We start from the raw sequence: 21191 nt of genomic DNA on the forward strand, positions 1-21191 counted from the left end.
TGTACCATGACCAAATTGGGTGTATTATAGGAATGCAAGGCTCATTTATTTATTTAAAACAATTTTTTCAATGTTTATTTATTTTTGAGAGAGAGAGAGAGACAGAGTGAGAGCAGGGAAGGGGCAGAGAGGGAGGGAGACACAGAATCCAAAGCAGGCTCCAGGCTCTGAGCAGTCAGCACAGAGCCCAACGTGGGGCTTGAACTCATGGACCGCGAGATCATGATTTAAGCTAAAGTCGGACACTTAACTGACTGAAGCATCCAGGTGTCCCTGCAAGGCTCATTTAATATTCAAAATTATTCAGTGTAGTATACCATATTAACAAAGAAGAAAAATCTCATAATTATATCCATGCAGAAAAAGAATTTGATAAAGTCAATGTCTGTTTATGGTAACACTCTCAAGAGAACTACAAATAGAGGAAAATTTCCTGAACTTTATAAAGGACATTTCTAAAACCTTCAGCTAATATCATACTTACTTGTGAAAGACTGATTTCCCAGTAAGATCAAGGACAAGGCAAGGATATCCCTCTTACTGTTTTTATTCAACTTAGGGCTGGAAATTCTAGCTAGTGAAATAAAGCAAGAAAAGGAAATTAAAAGGCATATAGTTCGGAAAAGGAACAAAAAAATTGTCCCTATTTGTGGTTGACATGACTGTCAGTATAGAAAATCCCAAGGAATCTGTAAAGTAAACCCCTAGAACTAATAAATGAATTTAGTGAGTCACAGGATATAATCTATTTTATTTCTAAAAACTTTTTTAATGTTTATTTGTTTTTGAGAGAGAAAGACAGAGCATGAACGAGGGAGGGTCAGAGAGAGGGGGACACAGAATCGGAAGCAGGCTCTGAGCTGTCAGCACAGAGCCCAACACGGGGCTCGAACTCACGGACTGAGATCATGACCTGAGCTGAAGTCAGATGCTTAACCAACTGAGCCATCCACGTGCCCCCTATTTTATTCTATATACTGTAATAAACATGCAGACACCAACATTAATACAGTATTACTTAGAATTGCACAAAACAATTGGGTACTTAAGTGTAAATCTAACCACACACGTAAAATAACTATATACTGAAAGTTTTTTTAAATGCCAATGAAAGAAATCAAAGGTGATCTAAATAAATGGAGAGATATATTGTGTTCTTAAAATGGGGGGTGTCTGGGTAGCTGAGTTGGTTAAGTGTCTGACTCTTGACCTCAGCTCAGGTCTTGATCTCAGGGGTCATGAGTTCAAGCCCTGTGTTGCGCTTTGTGCTGGATGGGAAACCTATTTAAAAAAAATATGTAAATTTTTAAATAGTAAATATGTCAGTTGTGCCCAAATTGTTATACAAATTTCATGTAATTAAAAAATTCCAGCAAGATTTTTTTTTCTGTATGGCCAAGATTATTCTATACAGAAAGGCAATAGATCTAGGATAGCTAAGATAATTTTGAACAAAAAGAATCATTCTGTGCAATTTTAAGACCTGCTATATATCTATAGTAATCAGGACTGTGTGGTATGCTTAGAGGAACAAATTCCTAGATCAGTGAAAGAGAATAGAGATCCCAGAAATGGAACCACAGAGATATATATGCCCGTTGACTTGATAGAAGTGCAAAAACAATTCAGTGGAGAAAATAAAACCTTTCCAACAAATGATGCTAGAGCATTTGGACCTGTATAAACAAAAAAATAAAATAACCCTCTACTCAGACTTCACACTGTATAAAAAAGTTAACTGAAGGGGCTCCTGGGTGGCTCAGTCAGTTAAGCGTCCGCCTTTGGTTCAGGTCATGATCTCACGGTCCATGAGTTTGAGCCCCATGTTGGGCTCTGTATTGACAGCTCAGAGCCTGGAGCCTGCTTCAGATTCTGTGTCTCCCTTTTTCTCTGCCCCTCCCCTGCTCATGCTCTGTCTCTCTCAAAAACAAAGATTAAAAAAATTTTTTTCAAAAAAAAAGTTAACTCAAAATAGTTCACAGACTTAAATGTAAAATGCAAAACTATAAAACTTTAGGGCTATGCAAGGAGTTAGACTTCACATGAGAAGTATGATCCATGAAAGTAAAAATTGATCAGTTAGACTTAATTAAAATGAAAAGCTTTTGTCCTATGAAAGACCCTGTTAATTAGGATGAAAAGACAGACTACAGACTAGGAGAAAATATTTGCTAGCCATATATCCAACAGAGGACTAGTTTGCAGAATCTATAAAGAATTTTCACAACAATGAAGAAATCAATCCAATTAGAAAGTGGATTAAAGGCAAAAAGATATTTCACCAAAGAAGATATAAAAATGGCAGATAAACACATGAAAAGATGTTCAGTATCATTAGTCATTAGGGAAATGCAAATTAAAACCACAATGACTTACTATCATATACCTATCAGAATAACTAAAGAAGTTGCAGCAACACCAAATGCTGGTGAGGGTACAGAGAGATTACTCCACATGATTCCTACATTGCTGGTGGGAATGTAAAACAATACAGTACTCTGGAGAACAGTTTGAGAGTTTCTTTTTTAAAAACTTAATATGCATTTACCGTACAACCCAGAAACTGTACCGTTATGTACACAAAATCCTGTACATAAATGTTTATCGCAGTTCTATTCATAATAGCCCCAAACTGGAAACAACCCCAGAGTCCTTCAGTGGATGAATGGTTAAACTGTGATACATTCATACCATGGAATGTTCTTTAATAATAAAAAGAAGTGAACTAAGGATATATGCAATAACATGGATCAATGTCTAGACAATTATGTTGAATAAAAAAGCCAATCCCATAAGGTTACATACTATATCATTCCAATTATATAAAATTCTTGAAATGACAAAATTATAGAAATGTAGAATAGATTAGTGGTTGCCAGAGGTTAATATACAGGTGAAGGTAGAGTAGGAGGGAAGTTGCTCTAAAAGGACAACATGAGCAGTCCTTGTAGTGATGGAAATATTCTGCATCTTAACTGCATCAATGTCAACATCATGATTATGATATTGTACAAAATATTGTACTATATTTTGCAAAATTTTAGTCTTTGGGGGAACCTGGGTAAAGGGTACTTGGGATCTGTATTATTTATTACAACTACATGTGAACCTATAGTTGTTTCAAAATTAAGTTTAATACAAAAATAGCTTACTGAATTACAGACTTTAGATGGTAGATACACAGGTATTCACCATAAAATTCTTTCAAACTTACTATATATTTGAAAGTTTCCATAATAAAATTCAAGAGAAAACAGATTTTTCATATCTACAAAAGCAGCACATCACCATTACATCTTTTTTTTTTTAATATCTTTACATTATCATAAATAACATGGTAAGTAACATTTTGGAAAAGAAAAAGACAACTCTGGAAACCCCACACATGGATATTTATCCAAGTGAAATGAATTTACATTCATGCAGAAATCTGTATGCAAATGTTTATAATGGCTTTATTCACAGTCCTCAAATTTGGAAACAACCTTTATCCTTGAGCTGGAGATGGATAAGTAAACTGTAATACATCCTATAATGGAAGACTACTCAGCATTAATAAGGAAAAAACTGCTGATACACACAACAACATGGGGGAGTGTCAAATGAATTGTTGAAGTGAAGGAAGCCAGACTTAAAAGAGTGCATCAGTATGATTCCATGTATACAACATTCCTGCAAAGGAAAAACTATAGGGGTAGAAATCAGATTAGTGTTTGTTAGGGGCTGGGTCTGGGGGCATAGGTATTTCAGGACTTGATAGAACTGTGTCTTAATTTTCATGCTGACATAACTGTGTATATTAATCTAACTTCAGAGTACCCAAGAGAGGGTGAATTTTACTGTATGTAAATTGTATCTTTATTTTTAATAATGAAAAAAATGTAGCTATGGCTGAGGGAGAATGAGTACCTTAAATCAAGGCAAGTTACAGATAATTTTAGAAAATACTTCTTTAAATAACACATCTACTTTCTCTGCCACCAACACCCACCCACACTTAACCATACACCCTGTCCTCCCTAGTTATAAATATTCCCTAATGTCTTTTTTTTTTTTTTTTGAGAGAGAGAGTGAAAGTGTGAATGGGGAAGGGGATAGAAGGAGAGAGAGAATCTTAAGCAGGCTCCACATGCAGCATGGAGTCTGACACAGGGCTAGATCCCACGACCTTGGGATCATGACCTGAGCCGGTATCAAGAGTCAGACGCTCAACCGACTAAGCCACCCAGGCACCCCTTCTCTAATGTCCTGATATAAAATCCATCTGTGTTAGAGATGAAATAACAAATCAGAAGGGTTATTTTACTACAGCATAAAATTAAAACTCTGAAGTTAAGTTTGTTATTCAAGCTAAAATTGCACACACTATTTAGAAAATGAATTACGGTGGCTAAATTGGGAAAGATATGGCCATTTATTTATATGAAAAAGTATTTATTTCATTAGAGGCCAACAGTATAAACAGGGTGCTACAAAAAATGTAATATCTTAGCTTTCAAAAAGGTAAATAGTGAGGAAAGTAATGTTTATACTTTGACCTTTATTAAATCACAGCTGGAATATCTTAAATTGTTTTGTCACTTAAGGTTACTCCAGAGACTTGATAGCTGCCTATCAACTGTGGTATGTGTTACAAGGAAATAGGTTTTATACTTAGAAGTAGGGACTTTGTAGCAATTAGACTAGTACAAAAATGAAATGGAACTACCTCCAAAGTATTAAGTGCTCTGCTTTGATCTGTGTTCAGGGGCACATACTCTTCCTTCTATGGACTCTGGGACTCTGTAGACTGATTTTGTTTTCTATTTCATTTTAAGGTTTTTCATTTTAAGGTCATTCAAAGTATCTTCTTCAGGCTAAGCATCGGCAGGATTCTTTATCTGTTGTAGCTCTTAGAACATCATGTTATTCTAGTTGGTCTTATCTCTAGTTATCAGTGGCCTGTTAATGGGGTGGTGTCATCAAGAACTGTTTTCTAGTTTATCCACGTGTTGGCAAGCAGCAAATACTGCTGTCTTCTATTATCTGATATCTAGACCCACTCCTATAATTTATACTCTCATTTTCCACAATTTTAACTGCTTTTAAATTGTCTATAGAAGACTGAGACTAGCATCTTGAATAGTGCCTGCACATAGTAAACATATTTGAATGAATGAATTTCACTTTCTGATGCATGTTTCCACGGAGATAACAGTGATTCACATTCAGATAACCTGAAACATGCAAACTTTCTGACTAATTGTTTTTGTTTTTTTTCTGTGCAGGAATTTCGGCAGAAAGTAATGCTAGGAACTCCTTTCCTAGTTATTTGGCTGGTTGGGTTTATAGCAGACCTAAATATTGATTCTTGGCTCATTAAAGGGCTAATGTATGGTGGCGTTTGGGCTACAGTACAATTTCTTTCAAAGTAAGTGTGTTGTTTTTAACTATGTTTTTATCTGTACATGAAAAGATATAATTTGGATGCTGCTTTGTAAAATTAATGTTTTGTATGTTTAGAATACTACCTTTATGTAATATATTTCATCTTAATTTAGTGTTAAAGAATTTTGGCAGATTTATATCTGAAATCTTTTAAATTTTTAATGTTGTTGAAATGTTGAAATTCTAGAGGTATATTCAATGACAAACTCTAACATATAATTTTGAAGTCTAAGATACAATTTAAAAACATTTCGGTAGAAGTAGATTGAGTTCGTTGACCTAACTAATATACATATTGCTTATTTCTAGGTAATTATAGCTTTAGCTTACCTTTTTATAGGAGTTATATTTTCTTTGGTCATAAGCAATATGCAAGAAGGAGGTTTGATTTTAGTAGTAAGGTACAGTCTGAGCATATGAAGTACGCTCAGCCTTTTTATTTTTTCCTCCCTCTTTTTTCTTTAAAACATTGTGATCTTTCCCTTTTTTTTCTCCTTAGATCTCATTTTCTAAAGTTGCCTATTCAGCAAACCTAGGCAGTTGTCTATGATCTAGAACTTCCTACCTAATCTCCATTCCTTTAGTACTTTGTTTTCACCTGAATTTCCAACAAAAAAGAAAAAAAGAGTTCTGAAAATAATTCACATAGAGTCTGTTAACTCTCAGAAATAGGCTTAATTCTAGGTAATTAATCTCATTTTAGTGTTTCTAGGGGCTCCAAGGGGTCCTATAAATAGGAAGACTTCACACATAGCCTACATGGATAGTTGATCCTGCCTATGTTTAATAAAATTCATTAATACTTTTCCCAAATTCTAAATTCTGTAAATAATGACCTTCAAATCCATTAAATTGGCCAGTTCATTCTGTTTGAAAAGCTGTACTAAAAGCTTAATAGGAGTGTGTAGGTAAGGAGAAATAGTGAAACAGAAAAACTTGAGGATTGCTTTGTACTCATTTGTCAAAATTATAATACATCTTTGATGAATAATATGCTAAATGATAGAGTTACTAACTATACTGAAGTGAATTATGGACTTAAGAGAATAGAAGTAGACTGAAATTCTGAGGCTGAAAAATATCTAGAATAGAATATAATTCTGTTGGTAAATTAGGATCCTCAGAATCTTGCTCACTCATTCAGCTGTGAACTCATTTATTATTGATTACCATGAAAAATGGTCTTGGTAGTTAAGCATTCTGGATGTCTGGATTTTGGTTAAACCAGAGTTTACTATGTGGAACATGTGTAATTTTCATTTAAATAAATAATTCCTTTTTACAAGGAAATCTAGAGCTCAAATTTTATAAAACTTGTGTTTTGCAGATCCTTTTTTGATCATTCAATGCATAGTGCATTGCCTCTTGGAATATATTTGGCAACCAAATTTTGGATGTATGTAACATGGTTCTTCTGGTTTTGGAATGATATCCTTTGGTTATAAAGGTCTTATCTAAAGCAAATTTTGTTATTTAAATGAGTGTTTTATAATAATTTAACATTTGGGACTGAACTATCCATGATGTGTTGCAGTAGAACAATATTTCTAGAAAAATAACGTGTGAACCAATGTAAATATTGCTCTTAAATGTTTCATATTTAATAGATTGCTTTTGACAGCCGCTTTTAATAACAATATCAGAAATAATAATAGTAGCTACTATTTAGTATTTGAGTGTTTAAAGGGTATTTTCTTAAATACTTTGTACTCGTTTAGTACACATTCTATATGTTAATATTGTTATCTCCATTTTATACATGAGAAAATTTAGGCTTAAATAGGTTAAGCTGTTATCCTTGCCCAAGGCTACACAGCTAGTCTCTGGTAAGGCTGGGATAGAAACACATACTTGTCTGCTTCTATAACACCCATTCAAAACCTTTTTACTAAACTGTGATTTTCGTGTTTTAGTACCAGACTATGTACGCTAAATATTTTCTTAATATCACAACTTTTTATTTTGTTATGGAGGATTACAGTTAATTTCCTTTTGCTTTATGAAAAAGCACGCTGTGCTGTATCTTCAAATATTTGCTAATTATTTCAATGTAGTATACTTTTACAAAAGTAATATAATCTGAAATTGTAAATGTGTGTGTGCATGTGTGTGTATCAAAGAAATAAGGACAGGGTCACCTTTTGATATTTTTACATAGAAAAAGCTCAATCAGTAAGACAGTCTGTTTTATTAAAATAAAGGCACATATTTCACAAATGTCTACTAAAATCATTTTTTAAAACATTACTATAAAAATATATAAAGTAGATTTTAAGTAACATGCAGTTTTTGGTGACTTATAGCTATTCTGAACGATTTTAATTACTATCTAGTTTCACTTCACAGTCGTGTATGTTATAACATTGTGTTCTTTTTGTTGTCTGTGTTTTAAACAAAAACAAAATACTGAAAAAAAATGCTTATTTTGAGACTGAGGCACAGTCTTACGTTTTTACAGCGTTATATGATTACTTTCAGAAAGTGGAGTGCTTTTTAAATATTTTTTTTTAGCGTAAGTATCTTTTGAAATGTTGCCATGTGACAGTTTTCACTAGCTCATTCTGCATTGTACTAAACTTTGACATAACATTATTCAAAGATTTATTAACCATTAGAATTATCTTATTGAAACATTTAGTATAAGTAAAATAGATCTTCTTATTTTCATTACCTCATCTATTTTAAATTTATAAAAAGCACTGACCTCTGAAATGACTTTAGTATTCCAGACATACTTTCTAACTTTGTTTCCTAAATTGGACAGTAAATTTTACATCCCAAAAAAAGTCAGATTGACATTTCAGAATAATTTTAGACTGTTGCTGTTCTCTTAATCTGCTGTGCATATAAGTGGAGAAAAGCTGGAAAATTAGTAAATTATAAATATTGAAAACTTCATGCCAGAGAGTTTTATGTAGTCTGATTTGAGTTTTTTGTTCCTTTTTTGGAGACAATAAATATCTATGCAAGTTTCTAAGCTAGGGAGTTGAGAATGTGAGAGGTAGATTTTGAGAGGAAGGTCAGCACAATCAAATCTACTTAACTTGTTCTATTTGAATAATTGTGTCTTTAGAACAGATTGGCATATAGTTCATTTTTTAGATGCACTGAACAAATTGCATATATTTTTCAAATAAAAATTATAGTATGAAAATACCAAGTTTCATACTTGTCTGCACAGGAGTGATGATCATAGTACTGTCTCACAGAAGTCTTGAGCATGAATGTAATAAAGCTTAGGATACCTGACATGTAACAAATGTAAATAAGTATGTGTTATTATCTTCTGCATGACTTTTTGGATCATTGTGTCTGTCTACATCAGTTTTAACTGTGCATTTATGGTTTCTTTTATTCAGATGTTTGTATATGTGTATATGCTACTCATGGAATGTGGAATGAAATCACAAATAACTTTAAATTCTGATTATAAAAAATTGTTTTATACTTATCTATGTTTTAAAAGAACCATATCTCTAGACCTTATATGATATTAGAGCTATATTTTTTTTGTTTTTAAGTATTAAACTTCTGAGACCAGAGATAGGAACTCAAGAAACCTATAGGAAGAAAACAGAAAGAACCCAGAATAATTTATAATGGAAGCACAAGGGGTGTTAGGCAGGAAAGAGTCATGAGGTTCATGATATAAAATAATGATTAAGATATAGAGTTAAAATAGCAGCTGTTATCAGGGACTGCCTCTCTTATTGACCTCAGCCTCTCTGTTGTTGCTTGTACCACTTTCCTCGTGCAACTCATGACTGCATATGTAATTAAAACTGATTCGACTAGTTGTGGAAAATAAGAGTTACAGTCAATTTTTATTATTTGTGGTAATTATGTTCTATAAAGTTGCTGCAAACACTGAATTAGCAAATACTAAACCTATTGCTTCTGGAGAAGAAGAAAATGTCAGGCTCTGGTCACATTTTTGTCCATCAGTCAGTACATAACCTTGGTTTTATGTGTTTCTGTTTCAGTACCAAATTTAAGATTTATCACTGATTGATTAACATCGGACTCACAGCCAGCCGCACTATAACCCATGCCTGAACAAAGCTTATATCTGATATTTTCTCTGTAAGGCACATCACAGTCCTCATGTGTTTAGGAACATGAGATAACACCTCAGCACTTCACTAGGAGGCCATTTTAAACAGTCAAATCACCAACAAAAAACACAAAAAGGCAAAAGTGTGGCACAGAATAGACCTTTCAACTCAGCTGGCATTACGTGCATAGGGAGATACATATTTTTTGCTACTTTGCACATACCCATGATGACTAAAAAAGTACCGTGAATATTGATTTTAGGGTTACAAATAAATTTTATAGGAAGTAGGCATGAGGATCAACTGTATAAACTTTAGTTTCTCATAATATACCCAACTTAAGTGTTATTGTGGTGATAATGAATTTTATATTGATATAAACTATTCTTACAAGTGAGTTCTTAGTGTTTTCTATTATTCATTAAATAATTATCATCTCAGGGTCGCCTGGGTGGCTCAGTTGATCAAGCAAGAGACTTCAGCTCAGATCATGATCTCACGGATCGTGAGTTCGAGCCCCATGTCGGTCTCTATGCTGACAGCTCAGAGCCTGGGTCCTGCTTCAGATTCTGTGTCTCCCTTTCTCTCTGCCCCTCCCCCACTCACACTCTATCTCTCTCTCAAAAATAAACATTAAAAAAATAGTAATTATCATCTCCTATATACCTTATATTTATTCAGCGCTTTTTGGTTTATAGTTCTTTCAAATCTATTATGTGACCTGGTTCTCAGAGCAATTCTTTGAGATTAGAAAAACCACACAAATCCTAATCCTGTTTTCCAACTGATGGAAGGAACCCTTGAGGTTCAGAGAAGTTGTATGTCTTGCTCAAAGTCATATGGATAGGTTATCAAGAGTCTAGTATAGCACCCACCTTTTTGATGTGATAACAGTGTATCTTCAAATGTGAACATAATTTTAAGTTTTTAAACCTTGCTGGAAAGCAACATGTAGAAAGAGCTTTAAACATATCCTTAACTGGGGTGCCTGGGTGACTCAGTTGAGTGTTCAGCTCTTGATTTCGGCCCAGTTTATGATCTCATGGTCCTGAGATCAAGGCCCTTGTCAGGCTCTGTGCTAGGCTTGGAGCATGCTTGAGATTCTCTCTCTCTCTCCACCCCCTCAGTCCCCCTCCCCCGCCCCCCCCATGTGCATGCTCATGCTCTCTCTCTCTCTCTCTCTCTCTCTCCCCCTCCCTCCCTCCCTCCTCCCTCTCTCCTTCCCTCCCTCCCTCCCTCCTCTGTCTCTCTCTCCAAACAAACAAAAAACCTTAAACATTCATAAGTAAATCATAAGAGACAAGATCAAAATGTATTTACAAAGCTGTTTATCATAGTACTAATAGGAAAAAAAAATGGAAACAACCTGAGTATCCATCCTGAATGGGAAATAGTTTTTATCAATTAGCTATGTATAGTATGGGATAAAATCGCCATTAATAATGCTTTTCTAAGACTTGATGTGGGCTTATACTTAGGATGTAATAAGTGAAAAAATAAATTATATTTACAGAGTGATTCTAATTTTAAAATGTGTAAAGGATAAGAGTTGAAAAGTGAGTACATGTAATGTTAACAGTTGTTATCTCTGTGTTAGATTCATGACTGATTTTATTTTGTTTCTTGTCCTTTTATTTGAAAATGTTGTTCATTGACCATTTTTCTCTTATAATCAGACAACTCCGAAATTCAGTCATAGCCAGTACAATCAGTTGTTTATTGTGTTGGCACCACTTGTGAAATATTGATGATAGGTTATTAGAAATTTTATGTCTAAAAATAAATCAGTTTTCAGTCAGATTTTAAGCATAAACTGAAGATAGATACGAAGCTCTTCTGGAACTGGGATGACTACATATATAAAAATGAAGACATTGAAGAATTCTTGTTTTCACCATCCTCTCCTATGCATTTTTCTCTTAAGCATTTTTTCCTGTAGTTTACTGTTAGAGGACTTCTTTAGTTTTTTTGTGTGTATCTTTTCTAGTTTACTTGTAATAGTCTCTAAGCTTTTTAATGCCTATCTTCAGGTATCCAGTCACCACCAATGGTGAATTCTGACAACATTACTATAAATATTCTTCTATATCATTTGTGTGTGTGTGTGTGTGTGCGCGCGCGCATATACACACACATATGCAGGTGTCTCTGAAGTTATTAAAGATAATCTCTAATTTATTTCTTAATTCATGTGTATTTGACTACTCTGTATAATGAATGATGTGAGGGGAGCGTGTGTGTGTCTTCCTTTCTGCTTTTTCGGGAACTCATTGCTCCAACATACCCTTTCCTCACTCAGTTGCAGTATCAACCTTGATATTTATCAATTTTTCTCTACTCTGTTCAGTTTATTGATCTCTTGTGCCACTACTGTATTATCTTACTACTATATCTATCCTTCCTTCCTTCCTTCCTTCCTTCCTTCCTTCCTTCCTTCCTTCCTTCCTTCCTTCCTTCCTTTGTTCTTCCTCTCTTTCTCTCCTTTTCTTCCTTCATTCCCCCCTCCCTGCTTCCCTCCCTTCCCTTTCTTCCTTCCAATACACACAGTTATATCAGTTTTAGGTGTACAATAATTGTGATTAAGCAATTCTATACGTTACTCAGTGCTCACCATTGTAAGTGTATTCTTGATCCCCTTCTCCTGTTTCACCCCCTCCCACCACCTCCCCACTAAAGCTTTTTTCTTAAATCATGATATCTGTTAGGCCAAGTTTCCCAGCATTTTTGTTTCTCAGGAATGTTTTAGTTTTTTGGCCCTTTGTGCTTCTGATTAAATTTTTTAAGATTAGCTGTTTAAGTTCTGTGAAAAGCCTAATGCAATTTTGATTGAAATTCTATTTAAGCTATAGAATAATTTAAAGAAAAGTGAATTCTTTTGATGTTTAGATCTTTGCCATTACAAAGTAACATAGACTGGCTAGCTTAAACAACAGAAATTAATTTCCTCACACTTCTGTATCAGGATGTCAGCATGATTATATTCAGGTGAGGATTCTCTTCCTGTCTTACAGGTAGGCACCTCCTCCCTATGTCCCATAGAGCAGGGGGAGAGAGTGAGGTTTCTTTCTTCCTTCTAAATCTTACATAGCTGCAGTCCTATTAGATTAGCGTCGTACCCTTACTAACTTGTTTAATTACCTCCTAGAGACCGTATTTCCAGAAACAGTTGCATTAGAGGCTAGGGCTTCATATGAACTTGGGGGGTAGGGGGATGTGGGGGGGGGGACATGATTCAGTCCATAGCAGAGGGCCAGGGTGGGACTAATGGGAATTCTGCCTTTTTATTCTTATCCGCATGTTCCATACCACTTAATACAAATTAAGAACAACCCCAAACAGCTTGCCTCGCCAGAGTTGTTGTCTTTTCTTGACCTCAGGTTGAACTTTATGGTATAGTGTGGCATTTCCCCTTTTTGAAGCTGTCTCTGGTATTTTGTAGATAGTTGATTAATTTGATTTACTGTTTTTATTTTATTTTGTTGGGTATTATGGTAAATCAGAGCTGCAGTTCACAGCAGGCATCAAAGTAACATCCAAGTGGATTAAAGAGTTAAATGTAAAACAATATTCCATAAACATTTAAATGAAAATATTGACGACACGTACTTCTTTTTTTATTTAATTAGAAGACTAAACGTAAAAGCAAAAGTACAAGTTAAGTCAAATAGAGCTTCTTTTACTTCTAAAATTGACAACTTTTTTCTTTGATGAAAATGTGGTAGTCAAGCAATATGTATTGTTAGCGGGATTATAAATTGGCATATCTTTCTGGAAATAGTCTGACAGTATAAAAAATATACATCAAGCCTTAAATATGTTCATACCCAAAGATATTGTCTCCATAATATTTAAGGGCCTAGGATATTCTGCTGAGTGCTTTGGAGAAGCAGAATAGCACAGGTAAAAAGAGCCCAGATTTTAATATTTCCTCCACCTCTAATTTACTCTGCAGCTTTGGACTGTTTAGTTAACCTCTGCCTCAGGTTTGTCACCTGTTAACATGGGGATAACTGTAGTATATATCGTAGTTTTAATGCAGATTAAATGGCAAATAGTCAATTAATAAGTGTTATTTGTTTTACTAGTGTTCATAAAACACCATGGTCTCAATTTTGATTAAAAATGCAGAATACCGAATATAAAAGGAATTATCTCTGGATTGTGGAGGTATTTTTGCCTTTATACTTTTTAGTGTGTTTTTTTTTTTCTTTTAATCAGGAAAAAAAAAGTTGTTTTAAACCTTTACAAAGAACAACCAGGCCATTTGTGGAGAGTTTGTAAATTTTTGTTTTTAAGTTTAAAAATTAACTGGTGTGACCTATTATTAAAGCTAAGTTCAAACTACCATTTGAAGATATCTAATCTCCACACTTTTAAAGACCAAGCAAAGAAATTGTTTAAGTTCATCTGATATTTAATTCTTGAATATCCCTTTCAAAACTGTAGACATTTATTGAGCTGCTGTTTAGCCCCCTCACAAATTTAGTACAGGCTGTAAGAAGCTGAGCTATTTAGTTACATTTAGCACCTTTTGAAATTGTTATAGTGAATAAAGGTCCTGCTCCTGAATAGTACCAGACTTTGTATTCTTTGCATATACATTTAGCCAGCTTTATTCTCGAGATTCTTAGTTGTTGATACTTGTGCCAACATAAAATCTTGAAAATGGTATTTGAGTATTTCAGATATTTGTGTCTCAGAAAATTGTTGCTCTAGCAACATTATTTTTCTTAGTGTTATTTAAAATAGTTTTTGATTCCTCATTTATATTTATAAAGGTTAGTACATTTCTTACATTTTCATTAGGTAGAAAAATGTGAACATGGAAACTTCTGTTTTAAGAAAGTTTCTAAATAGTTTTCTAAAATTAAGATCAATTTGTGTTCAAAAAAGCAATGGAAAGAATTTAAAAGCAGCCTTTTAAATGCATGGGTGTGATATCTAAAGTAGTAGATATATAAAGATTTTAATGCAAAGAGATAAAGCAATATATTAATATAACTTTGAAGATGAGAATTCCCTTCATTTTTTATCAAAAGGCGTAATGGTCATTTAAAAATAATGATTCACTGAATTTTTAATGCATCACTGACTTTTTTAAAGGGTCAGATAAGCCAATCCTACATGACTTAAAGTTTATAAAGAAATCACATTTTTACTTTTTCCATTCAGTTATGAACATAATTTAAAAGTATATTTATTTTGATGTAATAATAGATAAATCAGCTTGTATTTTTTTTTATTGGTAGGTGTTTTGTGTGTGTGTGCGTGCATGTGAGCACGTATGGTAAAATTTTACAGATTATAAGTTTACCTATAATAGTAATTCATTTATCATTGCTTTAGATTCCTTAACTTTAGTCACATCTCAATTTTTTATTTATCCATCTTCCATTCCTTGCCAATAGTGTTGCACTTTTCTACAATTTTGGAAAATCTTGGAAATCAGATCCAGGGATTATTAAAGCTACAGAAGAACAAAAGAAAAAGGTAGCAAGATAGAATCTAACTAGTCACATGTGTTTGTGAAATTATCAGTATTTATACCAGTTATTAGAGTACAAAGAAAGAAACTGTCTTTTAGAACATAAAAAAGAAGTTTCAAACCAAACTGAGATTGTGCGTAATTATTGCTCACCCTCGTTATCCCTGAATGCCTGTCCTTACACTTCCATGACATTTTTAAATTTCATGTTTCTGTCCTTTATAAGAATTGTGATTGCTTTGAGGGATGAGTACAATATTTTAAACATCTCTGTAAACCCTCAGCAAATAATAATGAATTCAGTAAATGTTTGTTAAATGTGTAACTGGAAGACCAAAAAAGTGGTTGATAGTGCACATATTTTGTTTTAATAATATTTTTATACACCACACACATTATATATGATGTATATATGTGTGTGTGTGTATATCTATATCTATATCTAATCCACAGCACCTCTCACCTAAAGCTCAGGTACTTAGGAAACCAAATTGACAGTCTGAAGGTGTCACATAAGAGAATTAGACTGGAGGCAGTTAAATTATCTTAAGAGCTATTTTATCCAGTCTCTGAAAACAAAACAAATCCTAATGAATTATTTCTGTCTATGAAACACTAGAGCACTAGCAAGTTCCTAGGGACTAATCCCCCCTTCTCTAGGCTGCAGAGAGGTTGCTACCCTTATATTTAGTTTTCTTTAGACATTACTGCTAATTGATTTGCTAGGTTTTCTTAGTCATAATCCAGTTCTGAAGATTTCAGTTCTTTATTGAACTTAAGTTTATTTTCATGTCTTAGTCATCACAGCCTATATAGTCCTGTTCTTAGGGTAGGTAACTTAGTTGTATTCTCAGAGGAGTATCCCCCTAAGTTTAGAGTTGTTTTCATATATCCAAGAAATAAAATTCTTGTGTTCACATTACAATGAAATAGCAGAAGTAAATGAATGAAAGATTTTATTATTTTGAACTGAAAACATTGGTTAATTAAAAATGAACATCATGTTTAGTGATTCATATTGATGGCACTATAGTTGGTGAACATTGTTCAGTTTGAATAAAATATATATATTTTTTAATTCACAGACAATAGTTGAACTTGCAGAGACAGGAAGTCTGGACCTCAGTATATTCTGCAGTACCTGTTTGGTAGTATTTTTTTTTCTTTATTCTTTCCTTTCTCTTCCCATGGCAGTGGCATAGCATAGAAGGGGTGGGGAACAAGGAGAACAGTTTCTTCTGCTGAGCACATTTCAGGCCCTCCACATTCCCCCACAAGTGCCTTTTAGACCGTAGTACAAGAAGAAAGATGGTAAAAAGATGTCTCCTCCCAATCTGCTTATTCACCCTGGTGGTAGACCTGGACTATACTTCTGATTCGAGGTGCCATTCATTCATATTCATCCTTAATCTCTTTTTCTTTCTTAATATGTAACTCAACAAAGAAACTAAGCAATAAAGTACTAACAAGGTTTACTATGATTCTCTAATATTGTTTTCCCAGGTATTTTTAAGAAAAAATTTATTCTATTTAAAGGTCACAGTGGGAAAATCCGTTAGATAACTTTTAAGACAACACGGCCTATAAAATGGTTCCGTTTGAGTAATCTCTTTGTAGTAGAGTGTTTTTGCAGCTTTGAGCACTGTTTTGTCATTGATATTAAAAGTTGTCAAACCAGGTCATAAAGAAAGATATAAGTGAAACTAAATAGCATTTATTTATGGAATCAGGTATAGTAATACTGACATTGTTTATTTTCATAGACATCCCAGATTTCTATAGCATAATACTGTTTTGTGTTTTAATTATTTTCTTAATATTTATGATTAGTTCTTGTGAAAAATCTATAGACTGCCACAGTGGTTAAACCATGTTTTCCTTTGTAAAAATAGAAATAATCCCTAAATCATACCTGAAACTAAATGCTCTTTTATACTTTTAAGATATACATTACAACTGAACTAATGTCTTAACATGTGAATAATAACAAGATAATTGACTTAATTCAGGATTATGGAGTGGGTCTTTGAAATGGAGCTGTAACTCTACAGATCCTTTAAGTTGTTTCACCTAACATTCTTTGACCAAACAGTTATGATTTTCAGTATTCAGAATGTATACTGCTTTACTTTTGGTAACAACTTTAGGGTGCCGACTAGATTCTCTTACACTTTCAATCATTCTTTATAAAAAGGTTTTTGTTTCTATGCTTTACAATGGTTAATTTACAGAATTGGCACCTTAATGGTCAGAACATTTTTATATTCCGCTCTTCTTTGGAAATATTATTTTGTTCTACAAAGCCAAGAATGAATTGGCTGATATGTTTGCCATATGGCAAACACATTCTTTATAGAGTCACTCAGTATATTTCATTGTTAAATAAATATCTGATGGCAAGAACAAGACTATTTTTATTATCATAGTATAAATGTTTTATTATATGTTGTGTTATTGTAAGCTGTGTACTTCTGGATAGATAATTCAAACTGACAGAGGTAGCTGTCATAATATCGGTGTCCTTCACTTTGATGAATAGACAAGTCCCTAAGAAGACATATATAAATCAGAATTTCCTAAAAATGAATTAATTACTCTGTAAGTGAACTGAGGAGCCTATCATGTTTAGGAGCCTTTTGTCAGTGTTTGTTCAGAATTCATTGACAAGTATTGCCCAAAGGGGAAATGTAGCTGAGGGTTGGAGGTGGGGGTAGCGTTTGTTTAATACATCCTTCTTCTTTCTCCTAAATAGCTTTAATTTCATATCTGTGGTAAAGAATAAGTGGCACTTTTTTTTAAGGGTTCACAGATCACTTTAGTACATGTAAGGACCACATAGTCCACCTATGCTTTTTTCCTAGTACCTCAGAATGGTGTCTAACCTATTGCAAACTAGTAGAGGAATGGCAGTGGTTTTTTTGAAACACCAGTAAAGGATATTATAGATTTTGTTTCTGGCATGGGTTGATAACTAGCTCTTGTCACGTATCCAGCATTAGGTCTGGGTAGCCCTTCGGAGGTCACTAATGAGTTCTTTTAGTCACTTGACTGATTCAGAGTAAAATGGAGAAACTTTTCGCAATACTTAAAATAGTATGGCATCATAAACATGAATTTTTTTATTACTTGTCAAGAGCTGAATAATGTATTTTACGTTTTTGCAAGTAATAGGGACTCCCTAAACTTGTTAAGCATGGTGTACTTTCTCAGATGGGTCATGCAGTTCAGCAGAAAAGATGCTGTACCTTAATCTCCGAGATCTCAGGAGCCACTGAAAGAGAAAGATATGTACACTTATTGCTTTTTGCTAGATTTGTTAACTTTGGGAAGACATTTTATTAATGACTTTGAATTTTATTTTATTTTTAAAAAATTTTTAAACATTTATTTATTTTTGAGAGAAAGAAACAGCATAAGTGGGAGAGGGGCAGAGAAAGAGGGACACAGAATTGGAAGCAGGCTCCAGGCTCTGAGCTGTCAGCACAGAGCCAGATGCGGGGCTCGAACTCATGGATCATGAGATCATGACCTGAGCTGAAGTCCGACACCCAACCGACTGAGCCACCCAGGCACCCCTAATGACTTTGAATTTTAAGAGGTTCTTTTATTCACTTCGAATTTGACCTTCCTTTTACTAAGGAACAATTTCCTTTTATTAAACAAGAACCAGTATCATGACCATTAATCACAATAAATTTTCATTTGGAAGCCTGGAGAGTGATTTTTTTTAATCAGAAATGTGAGGGATGTGAATTAAATATAGTACCATTCATTACAATAGCAAATAGGTCTGTGATTCTTAATTACTTTTGTAAAGTTATGGTTCTGCCCCATTCTTAGGAGTTCATATTCCACACTAGCCCTATCCTGTCTTTTCTTTGTTGTTGCAATTGAAATTCCATTGAAGAAAACAATAGTGGTTTTTGTTTTATTTTGTTCCTTTGGAAATAGAGTTTTGTTTTCTTCTTAATTGTATTTTGAGAAAATAAATGTTCAGCTTTCCTTTCTTTGGTATAATGCCTTTCATAATCTTTTAACATGCTTGTTAACAGATACGGAAACCAGTGAGGTCCAAACACTGTGGTGTATGCAACCGCTGTATAGCAAAATTCGATCATCATTGCCCATGGGTGGGTAACTGTGTAGGTAAGTTTTATTAATGATTTCTAGGTATGTTGTTCATTTAAGTTATTCTAGGTAACTAATGAATTACAGTATTAAATTAGATGTTAGAAACTTCATTCCTACACCCTACTACAGCCCCATTCCTCCCAGTTATCTCCTGGTTGATAAAACAGCAACTCAGCTGTGAGAAAGTTATAAAACCAGTGTCTAGGAATGATTGATATTTCTCTATCAGGTCTTTCTGGTGCCGCCTCTTTCCTGTTTTCTTTATTGGGTAATAGTGAAATCGATAAGGAGGCAGAATAGTATTGTGTTTTAGTTAAGCTGAAGAAAGTAAGGCAATAAAAATATCTGGAAGGATGTTGTGTACAGAAGCAGAGAGGGATGACTGATGGAATTCTGTATACCTCAGTACTCAAGAATGGTGTGGTCCAAGGAGGTGAACTAAGTGGTCTGAGAGATAACCCTAAGGATTTTATGAGGTGACAGCAGGGAAACATTACAGAGATTGCATAACCGTTGAGAAGAAGCCTTTAAAAAGTTGGATTATAAGGTTTATACAAATAAAGATAAAATAGAGTTATTTTAAACCTCACAAAACAAAATACATTAAAACTCAGAATTGAGATTCATTTGGCTCATTGGGACTCTTGACTTCAGAATGAATGTCATTGCAGTCCTTATATCTTTGCGTGTAGTTACAAGCATTCTTATTTTAAGACTTTTATTAAAACATTTATTTTCCTGAGGAGCATTTAATCAAGTAAGTAATGTATGTGTTTATTGTCCAAATTGTATCACACCTCTCATGGCATTTGTCTATCCCCATCCCCAAAAGGTGTATTTCTAGTTGTTTTTTCTTAGCTGAAAAAAATTGCTTCTGTGTTGTTCTTTAGGTGCAGGCAACCATAGATACTTTATGGGCTACCTATTCTTCTTGCTTTTTATGATCTGCTGGATGATTTATGGTTGTATTTCTTGTGAGTACAATTAGCTTTTTACCTTCTTAAGACAATTGTATACTTTTGCGTATTACCATGTTAGCAAAATATAATGGTGATAAGTCTTTTAACTAAAAATGAACGGCTTTGGACACCTTACTGCACTGAAGCATAAGGAAAAAATAGATATAGAACTATAAACATACTCAACATATAGCATAATCAACAGAATTATAGTTAATTGTGAAAAACATGTTAGCCTAATAGGCTTTGCAAAGCTTCTGGGTAAAATACATCAACATTTTTCACATCACGTGCTTGCCTTACTCTAGTAGCTTACAGATTTTGTGACTGTGCTAGTTGCTCTTCCTTACCAGACAGTTGGGAAAGTATAGTGAACTTCACACAGAACTTGAAATATTTTGAAAAGTAAGGTGTAATTATTGCTTACTGGAGAATATTAAAAGTTACTCTTTTAAGAATAAATTGCCATTCACTTGATCATATGGGTGTAGAGGAAATGATGTTTTTGTTTTGTTTTGTTTTTTACATTGAGAACATGGTTTGAGAAGGGTTTAAATGAAGATGTTAGTTGCTATGCTTCAGGGCTTGGTGGTACTTATCATAATATATATTATAGCCGGGCTTAAAAATAGGACTTGGAAGGATGATTTCCTAGTCCTCTTCTCCCACAGATGTTAAGAATAATGTCTGTTATTGCCCTGATGAAAAAGGAGGCTACTTCCTCAGATAGAGATTAATGGAGAGAAATATTTGATAAAAGATCTTGACCTAACTTCTGGCCCAACACACCAGAGAGAGAATACGGCCTAAAGCAGCAGTAGTTTTTATGGCAGCAGCTCTCAAAGAGGAGACTTTTGTTTTGGAAAAAGCCTCTCTCACGGAGGTGATCTCATTGTATTTATTATATGTTCCCCCCCCCCCCAAAAAAATTTTTTTACTTATATGCATGTCCTTATCTCTGTATAAAGATGTTAATCATTATATGTAGGCAATGCCAATCAAATAAAAACTATACTATTTAAGTACAGTAGTTTTTTTGTTTTTTAAGATTGCTGCTTTGTCCATTTCTATCTTTGCTCTGATTTTTTCACTGATGTAGAAAGGGATTATTTAGAAGTATAAAAGTATAAACAA

General features: G+C 33.8%; 1 protein-coding gene across 5 annotated transcripts in view; it reads left to right on the plus strand.

The window, feature by feature from the left end:
• The window catches only part of ZDHHC17 (zinc finger DHHC-type palmitoyltransferase 17), a 108110-nt gene that overhangs the window by 61568 nt on the left and 25351 nt on the right, over nt 1-21191 (plus strand). For all 5 annotated transcript variants that reach the window (XM_027071199.2, XM_053226517.1, XM_053226518.1 and 2 more), the window contains 6 exons: nt 5268-5410; nt 6755-6855; nt 14848-14972; nt 16053-16115; nt 19020-19113; nt 19989-20072. In XM_027071199.2, coding sequence (XP_026927000.1) covers nt 5268-5410; nt 6755-6855; nt 14848-14972; nt 16053-16115; nt 19020-19113; nt 19989-20072 — 610 coding nt within the window. The remainder of the gene's footprint in view (nt 1-5267; nt 5411-6754; nt 6856-14847; nt 14973-16052; nt 16116-19019; nt 19114-19988; nt 20073-21191) is intronic.

The sequence above is a fragment of the Acinonyx jubatus genome, chromosome B4, assembly GCF_027475565.1.
Source record: "Acinonyx jubatus isolate Ajub_Pintada_27869175 chromosome B4, VMU_Ajub_asm_v1.0, whole genome shotgun sequence".
Taxonomy (NCBI): Eukaryota; Metazoa; Chordata; class Mammalia; order Carnivora; family Felidae; genus Acinonyx; species Acinonyx jubatus.